Below are 17,325 nucleotides of genomic sequence, written 5' to 3'. Positions count from 1 at the left end.
GTAGAGGAAAGTCCATAGGATTTCTCCATGAGCCCTTTTTTCTGCTGGCTCACTGGAATGATTTATCAGGATGAACTTGAAAGCCCAGAATGGCAACTACTGCCTGGTACTGGAACTTAAGAGGGAATCACCTTGCTCAGTCCACACACCCACAACTGGGTCTGAAGCATCAGTCATGTTAAAGTAAACAAGTTTGCTCCAGAATTGTATCCCGGCTCCCTATGGTCATGCCTTCAAGTCCCCACGGTGATAGGGATTCAGTCCCTCAGGTCTTGTGACATCAGCTGCCTCAGAATTTCTAAGTTGTGGTTCTCTGGATATTGATGCATCCCAGCTCTTGGGGTGGGGGCAGGTAAAAGGGTTAATTTGGAAAGCTTAGTTAACAGCATGGATAATTGAATCGAAGTCTTTGCATACTTCGGTGAAAGGGTGAAAAATGGGAATATATTTCTGATCCAACAACTTAAAAATCCTGTGCAAGTTGGGGATGGATCTTGGTAGGATCACTGCACCATTTCCACGCTTGCAGAGGTCCGGGGAGAGTCCGGGAACCCACAAGGCAATTTGGGCTTCTTTAGGATGGAACTCTTCCTATTTTGGCTTTATCCATGTGACCTCCCCCAGATGAATATCTCATAAAAGTATACCTAACCCAGGCCTACTATAGCCTGAAACTGACCATGTCTCCCATGTTTAGAGAAAGGATGTTTTCTCCTGAAATTTTCACTGTAACACGGCCTCTGCTCTTTTCAGACCTATGTTGCCTGAAGATTGAAGTTATAGGAGTTTTCCTATGTGTACCAAAAATTATGCCAGTCAGTTGTGTGTCCCATTCCTTGGTGAGGGTCTACAGTAGACATATTGGTATCTTACCTACTACCAGCCCTCCCACGTGGGAATCATCCCTTTCCTATTTCATGTAATTCTGCCAGGACTGTCAATCAAGAGATTCCCACCCACAGCAGTAGCTATATGACCAAGGATGACCAGTCATAACTCCACGTAAGGGAATTTCTAGAGACACTAGGAGAAGAAATGGTATCTTTTTTTCTGAGATTGCAAACTTGGATCTTCTGGGACCCTCTTTTTCACCTAATGTCAAGCCATGACACCAATGCTGGGCAAAATAGGGCTATGAAGTTGAGAGGGAGAAACAGAGTCCTAATGACAGTTATTGAACAACTAGATCCAGCCCAACCTGAAACCAACAGTTCCATACCCTTGGACTTAGTTGCATTAGCCAATATGTCTTTGCTAAAATTTAATATAATTGTAAATGTTATGAATTGGGTTTCTATCACTTGGGGTTAATTGGGGAGTGATCCATGATCTTACCTAACTATAAGATGTCAAAGGAATCGATATATTTTCTCATTGACATTGTTCCTGAAGGTCTCACTGGGTGCACTTACCACACCTCCACCGTAGTCATTTCAAGTTCCTTCTTCTATTATTATTATTATTATTTTGTAATTTTCCCTTTGAATCTACCGCCTTGCCTTCAGGTGGCAAGCTAAGTGGAGAATATGGACAATACTTCTCAGAACACTCATTCCCATGGACTTTGCTCTGAAAGACAGATTGTTGTGTCAGTTTATCATGTTAGAGAATCCCTCGTGAGAGTAATATTTTGATTAGGACCTCTGCATTCAAAACAACTGTTTAGGACCTCCTTGGGAAAGACACTCATTTAATCCTGTATTTTCTTATGCACCGGGAAAGAGCTTATAGGGTCAATTAAAATGAATTTCATGGGTCCTTAAATTGCTTGTTTCGTAAGTTCTCCTATTTTTATTTTTTGGAGATTGGTGGCATTTTAAGGGTTCTACTATTCCAAGCCATTGACATACCATTTCTTTTCTACAGGGCCTCTAGTCTTGGATCCATGAACCCAATGTAGGAATGCTCTTTCGTATCAAGGGCTAGGGAACCCCAGCCCATGGGCTAAAATCCAGCCAGCTGCCTATTTGCATAAATAGTTTTATTGGAAGCACCCACACCCATTTATTTATCATCTGTGACTATTTCTGTCATTGCCACGAAAACCATATAGTTGCAGAGCCAAAAATATTTAGTATCTGACCCTTTACATGAAACATTTATTGATTTCTGCTCTAGAGAAGTGCTTCTCAACCATTTCCTCATTTTGGCACCCAGTAAATAATGGTGCTCAGAGAGATGAAGGGACTAATATCTTGACAAGCCTTTGGAACATACCGCTTGAAAAGGTTTCCTCTAGACCACTTGGGGCAGGACGTGGCCTGCTATAAAGCTGGGATACCACGGTCTGATAGCCCAGTCTTCTCTTTGAGACACGTGGGGACAAATACGTGATCTAAGCCTCAGTTCTGCACATTCTACATTTAGAAATCCACGTGGATTTCAATCTTGGCCAAGGCCAGGGTTATTTCTCCTGTTCATGGGTGATCTCTTGGGCATCCTGACTTTCTGTGGAAAGCTATCCATGTGGCATCATTAACATGTAGTTCCAAAATGAGACTCAGGAAAGCACAAAGATGTTACCATCCCTGGGGCCAGTCTGAGCCACTGGGGTTCAAAACTCATGACCACCTCTACGTATGCAAGAGCTGCAGCGTGCCCCGGAATATGTGGTCAGAATCTGTTTCAGCTGTCACGGTCACTTGTCCTTTTCCCTCAAATGGCAGCCTAGTGACGGCAATTAGCATCCGTCTTCTGAGCGGACACTCTGGGTGCCGTGATGCTAACTGGTGTCCAAGACTTCACTTCTGTATCCCATCCCCATGAGCCATGGCATCCTTAAACACCCATCACATTTTGAGGTCCCATCACTACAGTTTTCCTTTTTCTCATTTTGTGATGGTTTAAGTTCACTGCAGAGGCCACGGGATTGACCGTTCCCTCTTCAGTTTGCCACAGAGGAGAAACATGGGTTAAGAACCATTCAGACCAATAGAAAGAATGAAACTGCCAGTTTATTTGAAAGTATAAAAATTTAAAAAACAAAACAGAACAAAAACCCAAACCAAAACCTAACCAAAACACGAAAAGGAACCACACAACAAACTTTCCAGTTTACATCAACTTTGAACATCGCACGCTATTCATCAACCACTTTGTTGCATTTTTTTTTTTAAAGCCAATTTTGGAGGGGGGTGTTAAGTCAGGAGGTAAGTTAAAGGTTACAGGGATATGAATTTGAACGAGAAAATAAAAAGAGCTTGCTGGTCTCCTCTGAGAAAAAAGAGGAGAGATGGTTTTCTGGCTGCTGTAGACTTAGGCCATGTATTTAAAAAAAAACAAAACAGCCTGGATGGAATGAGTTAAAAAATATTGCTGGTCACTTACTTGCCATCTCGAGCAGGGCAGAAAAACCAGGAAAAACCCCTGCAGCTTTGGTGTCCTATTTATATATTTTTAAAAAGATTCATTAAAAAAATCACATCTATAATAAAAATGTCCCTGTGTTTATTTAAAAAAAACACACACACACATTAATAGGCTTTCTTATCTATGAAGACCATTTGTTTTTCCTAAGATGCCTGGAAGCAGAAAAGCGAGTGAGATTCACTGCGTAATTAATTAAAATTAGAATCCCTTCCTCTAAACAACTTCCAAAATACCAGAAAGAAGCATGGGCCCATCAAAGGGAGAAGAAAGCAAGCCATTCTGACTCAGAGGAGATGAAATGCTCAGCCAGAGTTCCTAGCACACTCCGGCTCCCATCAAAAGTTCTTTCTTTATTGGATTATAAGGAAAATAACTCAAGTGTTATTTTAAAAAATGAAAGACGCAAGCAACTAGGCTCCTTTTCTTTAACTTAAAAAAGACAAAAAGAAATCGCCAAGCGGCTAGCCTTCCTAGAACACAGTTTGGATTTGGTTAAAAAAAAAAAACAAAAAAACCACGGTCCCAAGAACAGAATCATTAAATGCCATGTCATTCTCCCACTTGGGCAGGCTTCATTGCAATTTGCATCAACGAGGTCACTGAACACTTTTTCTGCTGTGGAACGAAGTCCTGAATGGGCGACAGCCGCCTGGAGGGGTTCCACCTGTTTCCAGTTTTGTTCCCCATCAGTCAGTGTGGTTTCTTGCCACGGATTTCCACCCACTATTTCTCCAGGGCGTGGGCCCTCTTTCTCTGGCTGGGCACAGAGACCAAGGAAAGCTAGCCTAAACACAGAGTCTATGAACCGAGAGAGAAAGGCATCCCTCCTTCTGCATCCTTCAAGAACTCGATAAATAACAACTCAAAGTGCGGCAACGCACAAGCGCTAGCACCCAGGTCAGTCTGGAGTGACTTGGTGACAAGGCTCAGCGCGACCAAAGTGTGATCTCCTTTCGCATCTTTCTTTGGACCTCCCTCAAGGAAAAACAGACAAACAAACAAAGACAGCTTTCCTATACACATATAAATAATCCCTTAACTAGAAGGGAAAAAACAAACACACTGTTTCAAATGCATTTCTAAGAGATTAAAAAAAAAAAAAAAAAAGTCCGAATGGCAAATCTTGACTCCAAACTGTCTACTGTCCATGTCTTTTAGAGAAACTACGGCAGGTCAGGAGAAGCCTGAGCCTGACTCTGACCCGAACCCTAATGCTAAATCAGGGCGCTGGTTTCTGGGCCTCGGGAAGGAAGCGTGTGCAGCACACGGAGCCAGGAGCTCTGGTGGGAGGTACTGAATATGGTTCTCACGAGTGTCAGGAACCAGTGTCCTCAAGTCCAAATGCACAGGTAGAACGACTTCTGGGGCTTCAGGTAACCTGGGAAGCCGGTGTGGAAAGCTGTGTGAATAGGCAAGACAGGCTGTGTGTGGTTTCCAGGGACAGAGGACCAGGTCAGATTTTTGGCCAATACAAGACTGGGTCCTCCTTCCTTGGCTCCGGGCGGGTCACGGCTGGAGCGGGGACAGTCCAGCAGCCGGGGAAGGACTGTGGATCAAAGCAGGCCCAGGCTCTCGAGAGCCTACAATTTAGGAGCTGAGAACTCGGATGAACACATGGCAAGGTCTCCCTGCCTATTCTGGGGCGAGGCTGAGGACAGACGCTACCAGAGAAAACTCTCAAAACGAGGGTTCGTGGGCCAGTTTTTAAAGCCCGGGTCTCTTCAGAGTAGATGGTTTCAGAGTCATTCAGAGAACCCATAGGGCCCTGCTGATGGCTGAAGGGTGTATCTCTTGGCCAACGTCTCCACTTTCTGGCCGCTGCTCTGCTGAACTCAGAACGGCGTGTACGAGAGTGAGAGCAGGATTTGATGCTCCCCTGAATTCTTTCCGGGGTGGCCGTCCACACCGGCCTCCTGGGAGGATCACCCAACCCCCATCTCCAATGGAGCTGTAAGGTAGCAGCCCACGGAGGACCTGGTCCGGTGTCTTCTGCCCTTCTGAACATCCCACGTGGCCCAGAAATGTTGCGTTCTTGAGGACTCCTCAGATACTGCCTTAGCCTGCTGCCGGCAAACTTAGGCTGCCTCTTCAGCAAGAGGCCACCAGTCAAGTGAGGTCATGATTCCAGGCCCTGAAGGCCAAGTGACCTCCCGGACAAGACACACAATACATCAGGTCACCCGAGAGCCCAGAAAAATGTCGGGTCTCCCTTGCAAGAACATCCCTGAAATCTGGGGCGGGGGGGTGTGGGGTGGGAAGGGGAATGGAGAGACAGCTGACACCCCAAATCCCTCCTTGAGGCACCCTGAGGAGCTTCCCACGACAGGACGTTGTCAGGATGGTAACAAGTCAGAGCAGATGAAGCCATATGGACTTTGGAAGCGCCGGATTTAGACTTCTGCGGTGTCCTGGCTGGGCACGGAGTCTCTGGGCCCCGTGACACTCTCCGGAGGAGGGGAGCTGGCCTGGCCCGGGCCCTGGCCGCTGTCTTCGGTGCTCAGCAGGCTGCTGGCCGCCTGGGAGCCGGCGCTGTCGGCGCTCCCGGAGCGCGAGCGGTAAGGGGGCAGGTCGGCTTGGTTCAGAGACTCGGTGTCGGACGAGTAGGGCGGTGGAGGAAGGTCGTACCATGCGGGTCTGAGAGGGATAAAGCAGGTTGGGGCCGGAGAGGCAGGGGAGAACAGAGGGAAGACAGACAATGCGTTAGGAGCCAAGGTCAGGCAGGCAACCCCCGCCACCCATCTCAGGTGTCCCCCGAGGAAAACAGCTGTCCAAGAACCAGAGACCCCTGCAACAAGACCAAGGGAATGGGAAGAGGTGGGTGTGCTGCGGTTGGCGCGCGCCGAACAGGCAGTGCCCAAACCACGTTCCCTGGGTCGGCCCAGGGGGAGGATGCCCCGAGCCAGCCAGGGGCCCTGAGGCCGAGCAGCTGGCCGGCGGTTCGGGTTGAACCTGACGGTCCACAGCATCTGCGCTTCTTACTGAAAGCCGACTTTCCCGGCTATGTGGACTCGGGTGAACGGGGGTCTTCCCAGTGACTGCGTCTCCTCTGTCGGAGGGGACAGTAAGGACACTGGCATGCCATGCAGTAACTCCACAGAAAAGACGGTTTATTCTGCCGTTCTCACTGCAGGGTTCCTGCAGGCTTCCTGTGAGCCGGGCGCCGTGCCATCTGCTCTACGGTCACTCCCTCACTTAAGGCTGATGAGAACACTAAAAAGTAGGCATTCCTTTCATGCCCATTGTACTGGGGAGTAAACCGAGGCAAGGGGGCATGGAATGACTTGCACGGGGCCACAAATAACTAGCAAGCAGCAGCTCTGGGATCGAAACCCAGGTGTTACAGCTTCACATTTGGCAATTTTAACTTGACTCTACCCTGGCTGGTCCAAATGAAGAGGCTGAATGCGGAGTGCGGTCCTGGGCTCTCACCCTAATTTGCGAAGATGTCCGGAAGCCCTGCCCCCTAATGCTACCTTTACCTTGGATGAGGAGGAGAAACAAAGAGTACAGGACACAAGAGCTGCTGCTGGACAGGGTCCAAGAGGAGCCCAGTCAGGCTGGGAACATGACCAGCAAAATGCCTCTCGCCACATCTGGTGAGTCCTGGGCTCAGAGGAGGAGAGCGCCGGGGAGCTAGAACCAAGTGGACTTCCAACATGGGTTCTCTAGGATCCTCTGAAAGTCACCAAGGAAAGGAGGAGGAGGCTGAGCTGGCAGAATTCAGGTCTGCCAGCTGCTTCAACTACAGAATTCTGCCTTTTGACTTTCTCCCTTGCACCTTCTGGTACAGCCCCATTTGAAATGAGGATCCTACTGTTTTATAAAGTTTGAGAGTACTCTATGCTACCTCCTTTGTTTGATAAATGAAGCCAAGCAAGGAACTCATTCATTCATTCATTCATTCACTCATTCATTCACAGTACGAACCAACCCTGTAATACGGCCTGGCCACTGTTCTGCATTGGCAGGTGCGGCCCCGGAGCCAGTCAGCGGCCTGACCGTGTGTCAGCGTGGCATTACCAAGGAGGAACAGGGCTCTGAGGTGACCAGGATCCTACCTCTACGTCCTCACTTAAAATCCTAGAGTCCATTCCCTCATCTGCAAAACTGAGGCCCTCCCTGCTGTGATCTGCAGAGAGAATTAAATGAGATGATGTGGGGCACCTCCGTGGCTCAGTGGGTTCAGCATCTGCCTTTGGCTCAGGTCATGATCCTGGGGTCCTGGGATGGAGCCCTGCATCGGGCTCCTTACTCGGCAGGGATCCTGCTTCTCTCTCTCTCCCTCTGCTGCTCCCCCTGCTTGTGCTCTCTCTTTCACTCTCTCATTCTCTCTCAAATAAATAAATGAAATCTCAAAAAAAAAAAAAATGAGAGGACACATGTGAACTGTACTGCCAGGACCCAGTACATGCCTGGCCCCTGCTACCACCATCAGCAGCGGCGTGTGGGCTCCTGGGAAACCCCGGGAACCCACTTTCCCCATCGATGACCTCCCGCCCCTCCCCCCCACTTCTTCCATCCAGCACGCACCTTTGGTCCAGGAGGGCCTCTGAGTAGGAGGGCGGGGAGCCTACTTCCGACGCATTCTGCTCGGCCTGGCTGGCCACATACTGGATGCCGTTGTTGACGTTGTAGGTGACGTTGCAGTGGTGCGGGTGATCCAGGACCACCAGGCGGGACAGAAGCACAGGATGCTGCAGCCGGTGCACCGGCAGCGTCATGAGGTTGTTCCGCTTCCGCTGGTGGTGCAGGACCAGGGCCAGCAGCGCCACCACCAGCACGAAGATGACGGAGCTGCCGATGATGGCGTAGGTGATGCTGGGGTAGTACACGAGCTGGTTCTCCGACGTCACGAACACCTGCCCGCTGCCTGGCTCTGGGAGACCCCAGATTGTGGGGGAAGGGGGTGGAGAAAAGGAGAGAGTTTACTGCTATGGCTCGCCCTCCTGCTTCAGACTCAGTCCCTGGAAGCGCGAGCGAGCGTTTGTGGCGACATAGTTTGCAACCGCCGGGAAGCAGGAAGCCACCCCCGTGTTCAGTGACTGGTGACCAGCTAACAATATGTGGAACAGCCACACGACGGAGTATGGTTTGGCCATAAACAGTACAGATACGTGTTACAACACAGATAAAGCTCAAAAACCTTGTGCTGAGCAAGATAAGCCAGACTCAAAAGGCCATACGCTGTCTGATTCCATGACATGCAGCCTTTAGGAAAGGCCAAGTTACAGAGACGGGAAATGGACCCGTGGTTGCCGAGGGCTGGAAATGCACCGAAAATTCACCAGAAATGCGTACTATAATGGAAGGGAAGAGGGCTGGTCGGCATGTCCGGGGCTCCTCATGTCTGCAGAGTGCTTCCTTTGTGTCCGGCCCTATGCCAAGCTCTCAAGATAGAGAAGCCAGCAGAGGACAGGCAGACATCGGGGACTCTGGAGCCAGACTGGGTTCAAATCCTAGCCTCTGTGCTCTCTGGAACGTACTATGTACCCCTTGTAACCTGGCATAGGGAATCATGAGGGAATCATGACGCTACTTCCAACAACAGCTGACCCTGCGCTATGCAGGTATGTGGCCCAGAGGGGTGGACACACGCTTTATTCCCTCTACTCGCCTCGCAGCAATCCCCTTAGTGGCGGCGGTGGCAATGGTTAAACCATAGCCAAGTCCTTGGATCCTTGGGAGACTAAAAGACAATATACGTGTCAAGTACCCAGCAAGGATTTGCCCTCAGTGAATGTTAGTTCTTTCTGCTTTTTTTTATTGTGGGACAATATATACATAGCTTCTAAAATTTACCATTCTCACCATTTTTAAGGGTTTGGTCCACTAAGGGTTTGGTGGCACGAAGTACGTTCACGTTGCTGGGTGACCTTCCCTACCATCCACCTCCAGAACTTCCACCTTCCCAAACTGGCTCACGCTAATTCTGAGTGTTCACATTCTTTCAATTACCCCCACCAGCTTCCCAGAGGCAGAGGCAGGGACAGTCCCCTGTGCAGGGGGCAGAACGGAGGAGAGAGGAAGGACCAAGGGGGTTCCTTTTCCCAGGGCCGTGTCTCCTAAAAAGCAAAAGCTGGTGGGAAACAAACAGGTCCAGAGATTTTTAAAACACTGGCTTCCACGTAACCACTTGAAGTTTTAAGAATACAAGAGGGAGAGCTTTAAAATGAACCGAATCGGAAATGATGGCAAATCCTAACAGTCTCATTTACGTCTCCAAAAGCAGGCTCTCTCCAGATCGGCCCACTTTGGCAGGCGAGAAGCGGCAATCACATTTACTCGAGAAATTATGACGTTATATAACTCAGTGGTGCCTGGTCTCGCTTCTGCTCTGTGTGTTAAATGTCATCTTGTATTAATTCATTAACTAGATTCACTTTTCTTAAGAGCTTAATGAGCCCGCTGGCCAAATTACTAATATGAGAGTTGCCTGGGACCTGAGTTCTAAGTGCATAATCCATGGATAATGAAGTTTCCATTTATTCTGACCGTCCCTCAAGCGCATGCCCTCGTGCTCCTCGGTCAGGCAGCTTGACTTTTGTTCTTGTAGCTGCCGCTAGGAGTGCAGCAATCGTGGGCAATCTGTTAACCCCCCGAGACCACTGTGCTCTCGACGCTGCCAGGAGCTCCCTCGGCTGCCCCTGGGAGGGCCGGCTAGATTGTCCCCAGCTCCAGGGTTGCTCGCCTCCGAGTCATCACAGATTTCTATGTTATCACAACAGCTTTCTGGCCAGTGGCAGTCAGGTGTCCTGAGGAGGTGTGCCCTTTCCTAATTCACACAGAGCTGCGTGGCCCCACGGAGGCAAGGTGGGGATGGGATACTTGAGATGTGGTGTTCCTCTGCTTTCGAAAACATTCCTTCCTCCAGAGGCAAATCGAACTTCCTAGAAGGTGCCATTTCTCACCTATCACACTGGTAAAGGCAGAGCTGGATCTCCCATTTTGCTGGCCAGGTCTTGGGGAAACAGGTAGCCCCCAGGGTGGTGACAGGATTCACCATCCACAATGACCTAAAAATGTACACGTCCTTTGGTCCAGCCGTTCTGCTCTCAGGAGTCTATTTACTAGATGAACTCATATGCCAGAAATAACTTCTTAATATGCGTATCAACTGAAGCATCCTTTGTAACAGCATCCAGACCAGAAATGACCCAAACGTCTCCCAAACGGCAGCCGGGCTAAATTAATCTTGGTGCCTCCATACGACTCCACACCTATTTAAAAAATCAGGGCAGCGCTACGTATACTGGTGTCAAACAATCTGAACACGATCTTAATCCATGAAAAGAAGGTGAAGTTCAACAGAGAATGCGTGGGATATTTCTAGTGCGGACGCACAGAGGTATCTATATTTGCATACAATCCGTTGTCCCCTTTGCAAATGTGCCGGGAGAGGTGTTTCACAGGAAGTTAAAAGTTGCTTAACCATGACCACAAAAGAGACCGGGGACCTTTGCACGCCTCCCCAGAAGCTCTCTCTTGCTCCTTTGACGTCCGGGCACAGCCCCTGGAAAACATGCATCTGTTTTCTGCCCAAATGGACTCACTTTTCCCAGCAAGGGTTGTCACTGGAGTCACAGAGTTCGCAGCCTGTTGCATCTGTCTTCCTCCACTTGACATCTCGTGCTCCTGAGAGTCCGTGTTTCTGAGCATTGGTCTTTTCCTTCTTCAAGACGCGCTGTTCCATTCTGTCGAATGCAGGGATCACAATCTGTGTTGAGGGAGGGAGCTGGGCTTTCTGCAGTTTCTGGAATGCACGACATTGAACGGACATATAGTTTTTGATATCTTGGGTTTACCCCTTAGGGGGAAGGCTGCTGGGCCCTATGGGAAGCGTATGTTTAACTTTACACCGGCCGCAGCATTCCGTCACCCCCCAGTCACTCTGCACCCTCGCCAGCACTCAGTGCAGCTAGCCACGCCAGCAAGTGAGCGGTGAAGGCTCCCAAGGTGCCAAGTTGCATTTCTCAGCGACAAATGATGTTGTGCCTCTGTTCTCGTGCTCATTTGCCACCTGCAGATCTTCTTTGCTGAAGGATCTCTTGAAATCTCTTGTCCATTTTAAAATGTGGTCATTTGATTCTTTAGTGAGTACTGAGGATCCCTTGTATGTTCCAGGATACAAGCCCTTTTCCAGAACCGGGTCTTGTAAATATTTTCTCCCCAGTTGGTGGCTTGTCTCTTCCTTTACCTTACAGTGCCTTTTTGAAGAGAAGTGCGTAAACATTTTCTTTTCTTTTTCATTTTTTTTTTAAAAAGGATTTTATTTATTTATCTGACAGACGGAGATCACAATTAGGCAGAGAAGCAGGCAGAGGGAGAAGGAAAAGCAGGACCCTGGGATCATGACCTGAGCTGAAGGCAGAGGCTTTAACCCACTGAGCCACCCAGGCACCCCTTAAACATTTTCTATGAAGTCTATTGTTATTAATGATTTCTCTTTATGCTTCCTGTATTTTGTACTCTGTCCAGGAAATCTTTGCCTAGAAGACGTTTCATAGCTTTAGCTCTTACATTTACTTCTCCGATCCACTGCAAGTTAATTTCTGTTTATGGTACAAAGTGCAGTTCAATGTTCTTTTCCCCTACCCTTTGGGTAATCAATTGTTCCAGCACCATTAGTCGAAAACTTATCTTTTCCTATTGAATTACCTTGGCACCTCTGTTGAAAATCAAGTGACCATACAAGTCTAGGTCTGTTTTTAGATTCTCTGTTTGATCGAACCCTCTACCAATCTTCACGCCAATAAGTGTGTTGGTAACTAGAGCTTTACAGCGAGTCTCAGAATCAGGTATTGTGAGTCCTATATGTTTTCCCTTCCAAACTGAACTTTATTTCTGGTTACAAAAACCCATGGGGAGGGGATAAAAAAATCCATTAAAATTAAAATCGAAATAGAAATGTTCATGGCTTTCCCTCCCCCAGATCTACTAAAACAAAAGAGTTAAGAGTCTGGTGCAGACGAGGGTTTGGCAACCTTTTACTGTCAAGGGCTCGACAATCAATATTTCGTGCTTGGTGGGGCACACAGTTTCCCTCCCAACGATTCAACTTCTCTGTTGTTGTACAAAGTCAGTACACCCGTGAATGAGGACAGTTATGTCCCAATCAATTGTTATTTACATAAATAGGCAGCACCTTGGCTCACTGGTTGTAGTTTCTTGATTTACAGGGGGTACCCTTCAAAATTCTTCTCCACGCAGGTCCACACACACACAAATACTTTTGTTCCTGCATATAAGTATTTCTGGACATATAAGCATGGGCAAGTTTCCTCACCCACCCAGCCACACCTTTGTTAGACCACCCTAGAGACGCATCACAAATTAACAACCAACACCCTGGTCATGTACATTTAGGTAGCCACCCTTTTCTTTTTTTTCTTTTCCCTCTTGGTACTATGATCAACAACGCGACACCACCACTCAGACAGACTACACGGACCGTCAGAGTCACGGGAGTAGAGAGGGGCTTGCTTTCTCCCCCATTTATAGTTGGTGCTCAACACATATTGAATGAGTTAGTGACCTGTGGTCACCGGTGTCATTTCTTAGGACAGACTCCCAGATGCTGGTCATGTCCTTGGCCCTCTGTTCTTCCAGGTTGAACATTCGGGCTGTCTTGAACTCTCTCTTCTTCTCTGTCCACATGGAGCCACCACATGTGGTCCGTTTCTGCTGTGTGGTGTTTCTCCTGTCTCTGCTTCTGCGCTCCAACTGCATGGCCTCATCTGTGCCCAGGCTAGGAAGAGAAACTGCCTTGTGGGTCTTTCCATCTTCAGCCACTTGTCCTCCAATCCTTTGGCAACACTCCCATCAGTTCGTGTCGCTGTGTGATTCTTGTAAAATTCTTTGAACCAAGGACCCTCAGTGGCTCACATGGCCCTCATTGGCCAGGCATTCAGACTCTGCCTTGGCTTCCCAGTACCAACCCTGAGGAGGTCTGGGCAAAGAAGTGCAGGGCTGGAGAGAGAAACACTATTTGCCTTGGGACCTATACTCCACTCCTGATTTGAATTAAATAATAACACAAAAAATACTAACCACTACCACCACCTCCACCATCCATATTTGTTATGGACTCGGAAACAGTAATAGCAATGATATCGTCATAGCAATGATCACAGCAGTTCCCACCCTCCTGGCAGTACCCTCTGTGATGTGTATTCACTCTTCTAATCCTTCCCCCATCCGTCATGAACTGACTGAGGTCCTCCACCTCCAAACACAGGTCCACTTGGAACCTCAGACTGTGATCTACTTAGAGTAAGGGTCTCTACAGACCAAATTAAGGTAAAGCTCTCAAGATGAGGTCATCCCCGATGAGTGTGAGCTCTCCATCCAGGGATGAGGTTCTTGTAAGAGAGAGAAAAGGAGAAGATACCAGACAGATGAGGGAGAGGGTTGTGTGAGGTGGAGGCAGGCACTGAAGTCGTGCAGCCCAAGCCAAGGAGAGAGGCAAGGACGGATTCGCCTCAGGGCCTCCACAAAGAGCCAACCCTGCCAGTGCTTTGATCTGGGGCTTCTGGCCTCCAGCGCAGCAAGAGAGTATGTTTCTGTTGTTTTAAGCCATCCAGTTTGTGATAGTTTGTTATGGCCTACCTAGGCCACAAATAGAGCATCGTCTGAGGCAGACCATTTTACAGAGGAGGAAATGGTAACCCGGGGAGATGAAGTAACGTGCCCACGTGGCCCAATGCCTCGGTTACTGTTCACAGCTACTGTTACAGCTTCCTAGAAGGAAAACCAACCGAGCCACCAGGCGCCCCCAGGAACCCTAGTTATGATTGACAGCTACCATACAGGACTTTTCAGAGCCTTTACCAAGCGCATGTTCATTGTGAGGCTTCATGAGAGGATGTGGCTATTTCACCAACCTCGGTGCTATGTGAGATGAACAGGACCCCCATCATGTTCCAAAAAAGCACTTTTGCAACCTCCTAGAAGTTGTCTTTTTACAACTCAGATGGGGGCATCCCTGGGCCTATTGTCAGGAGGAAGCTCTGTGACTGTGGCTGCCCACTTAGGAGGTGGACGCTGGGAAGCAAACGCCTCGGCCCCCTCGCCTGTCCATGCACAGCAACCCCCGCCTGGGGAGGAGGCACCAGGAGCCTTGACCGACTGCCTACCAGCTGCTGAGTGAAAGAAGCTAGACCGCGCCTGCAGAGCTGTATGACAGGCCCCCTGACACCGCGGAGTTGGCAGGAGCTGATTCTACTCAGATGTGCCTGAAGCCCAAGGCTGCCCTGGGTCTGTGAGTCATCAGGGCTGCTGCAGAATCAGCTCACTCGTGCGACGCCTGCCCTGGAAACCTGATTACCCAGGGAACTGCTGAGTGGGCGCCCTTGGAGCCTCTGAATGTAGGAACTTTCTGAATAATTTAGGGGAAATGGCTGAAGAGAGAAGCATTACAAGAGGGGCTCCTGAGAAGGAGCTCTACTGACATGAATGAATTCACGCCTTCTGGAGATTTCAGAATGTCTTAGCGATATGACTTGGGCCCCCACACCCCAGAGAGAAGGGCTATCTGTTTTGCACACCCTGGGGTCTGGTGCTCCTGTCCCAGTGCTCCCAGTGCTGGAAGTGCCGGAGCGCAAGACATAGCTGATCCCAACGAGCACCCCACACACCATCCCCCAGCCAGCCGGTCCTGGTCTCACACCCTCCACCACGGCCACCCTGTCCCCGCTGTGGTGGCTTCTGCCCCACCTCTACTTGCCCTCTGGCCTTCCTTTGGCTGCACACTGGGTCCTCTGAAACCTAAATGCCTTTGTTCATGTCATTCCCCTACTCAGAACCTCCCAGCAGCTTCCCACATACTCCATATAAAGCCCAAATCTCCACCAGGGTCTCCTCTTCTGTCCCTCCCTGGCGGCTTCTGCTACAGACTCACTGGCCTCCTCTGGTTTCAAAATATACCAAGCACATGCCTGCCCCAGGGCCTTTGCCCTTGCTGTGTTCTCTGCTCTAGGTGGTGCTCCGTATCTGCATCACTCACACTCTACCCCACCAAAGTCCCTGCTCCTAGCTCAGTGCTAGCAGGAAGACATCCTGAGCCACCACCATGTCTCTGTCCATCCCCTTCCCTGACCTTCTCTTCCTTCACAGCACCTGCCACCACCTGTCATGTCCGCTGTAGTTATATGCAATCCTCTCTTTCCTCCTGGAATGGGACTCTGGGTGGCTGTATTCTGCTCATCACCATGTCCCCAGGGCATCAGGTGATGCTCTGTACAACTGTGCTGGTGGAAGTAGACAGAATGTCACCAGCTCTGGTGGCTCTCAGAGTCTGTGCTCAGCCTGCTGCCCTCCCACCAGAAGCACCTGTGTCTTCCACGTGCAACTCCCCCCTCCCATGCCAAGTGCTTCATGGCTATGAGCTTAGCCCCGCTGTGAGAAAAGTCAGTCTCAGAGAAGTCAGGTCCTGAGTCCTGGGTCACGCAGCTGGGAAGTGACAGAGATGAGACTTGAGCCCTGGTCTGCCTGATCAACACCCAGAGATTCACATAGTACAAGCTCTGCCAGCTCAGGGCTATAGAGAGTTGTGGACTATAGATAATTGGTGTACAAAAACACAGTCCCATCCTTCCAGAACCTTCCCTGTCATAAATCAGATAGGGGCAATGTAATCCCTTCCCAGAGTCATGAGAGACCCAGAACCTCATGGGGCTGGGAGTGTGGAAATAGCGCACGGTGTGCCCTTCTGGAGAGCCCGCGATGTCTCCCAGATGGGGTCAAGCCTGTGGAGACCTGCAGACTTGACCTGACTCTGCCACCGCTCCCAGCCCTGTCCGAACCTTCTACTTCCCAAGGGCAAGGTCCCAGCTCCTCTGGGACGCTCAGCTCTTCCCGCTTGGTTCCTCCCTCTTCCTCTCTCCTCTCACGGCTTCCACCCCGACCTGCCCTCCCAGGCCCTGGCCAGCCCAGTCTGGAACAGGTGCTCAGGTCTTCGGGTCCACCCACAGCCTTCCTGCCTGCTGCCCACCGCCTGTCAAAGTGTGTCCCGCGGCCTCCTGGTTTCACGAGGAGAACGGAAGCTTCACGAGGAGGCTGGGAAAGCGATTCCCAGACTAAGGCCTGAATGGGCAAGCTCGTGGTTCCTAGGACCGGGGACACCTGGGAGCTGCTGGCCGAGGACTGTGGCCCCCAGCAGCGTGCGGCCTCACGGACAGGAAGCAGAGGAACAAATACGCTGAGTTTTCCTCTACCTGCCTTTGGTACCTCCCGCTGGTCACCACTGTCAGCCAGCAGCCAGGATGAAGGCCCAGCAGAGGCAGCGGGGGAGGCAGATGGCGGTGCAGGGAGAGGGGCTGGAGGGCGCCCACCGAGCGCACCCGGGGCGGGGCTCCTCGCTGCTTTGCTGCGACTCCACCCCCTCCCCATCGCGGCCTGGCACGATCGGCCACCCTCCCAGTGTGCCCTCAAATGCTACCGCTTTCATGAAGGCTTCTGTGTCCCCTCTGTGGGACTGACAGGCCGTCATCCCCTCTGCTTGAACCCTCATGACCTCTCGCTGTCTGCCACATCTGACATCACGCAGCAGGTGAGGGCGCCTGGGGCACGGCCCCTACCACGGCCCCCGCTGGCCCAGGGCGGAGCACACGCAATGGCCATGCCTGTGTCCCCACTCAAAGAAGCACATGCCCTCACGCCCGCTTCTTCCTCATGCACCAATAAACGAAAACCAACCAAAGGCGAAAAGCAAGGCCTATTTCTTCAGAGCTTGCCTAACGAGGGGGGCAGCGATTAGCCACAGCATTCGGGTGGAGCCCCAGAGGCAGGCCGAGGCGCGGGAAAGCTTCAGCATGGTCCAGGGAAGACCTCAGGGGTGCCCCGAGGGGGGGCTGGGGGTGCACACACCAGAAGCAGGACACCCCCCGTGATTGGCAATGCAGCTGGCTTTCTCTGCTTGGCCCCGAGCTGGAAGGAGGAGCGCAAATGAGGGAAGCCGTC

The 17,325-nt window shown here is 50.4% G+C and overlaps 1 protein-coding gene across 1 annotated transcript in view; it reads right to left on the bottom strand.

Annotated features, from left to right (window-relative positions):
• Nucleotides 1-2,934: 2,934 nt before the first annotated feature.
• LDLRAD3 (low density lipoprotein receptor class A domain containing 3) overlaps nt 2,935-17,325 on the bottom strand; it is a 217,981-nt gene continuing 203,590 nt past the window's right edge. The window contains exons 5-6 of the mRNA XM_082748976.1: nt 7,900-8,245; nt 2,935-6,003 (exon numbers count right to left, since the gene is read on the bottom strand). Coding sequence (XP_082605102.1) covers nt 5,760-6,003; nt 7,900-8,245 — 590 coding nt within the window. The 3' untranslated portion in view covers nt 2,935-5,759. The remainder of the gene's footprint in view (nt 6,004-7,899; nt 8,246-17,325) is intronic.

Source organism: Mustela nivalis (assembly GCF_964662115.1).
Source record: "Mustela nivalis genome assembly, chromosome: 9".
NCBI classification, from domain to species: domain Eukaryota; kingdom Metazoa; phylum Chordata; class Mammalia; order Carnivora; family Mustelidae; genus Mustela; species Mustela nivalis.
The sequence above is the reverse complement of the archived record's forward strand: the minus strand, read 5'-3'. Positions and strand labels throughout refer to the sequence as shown.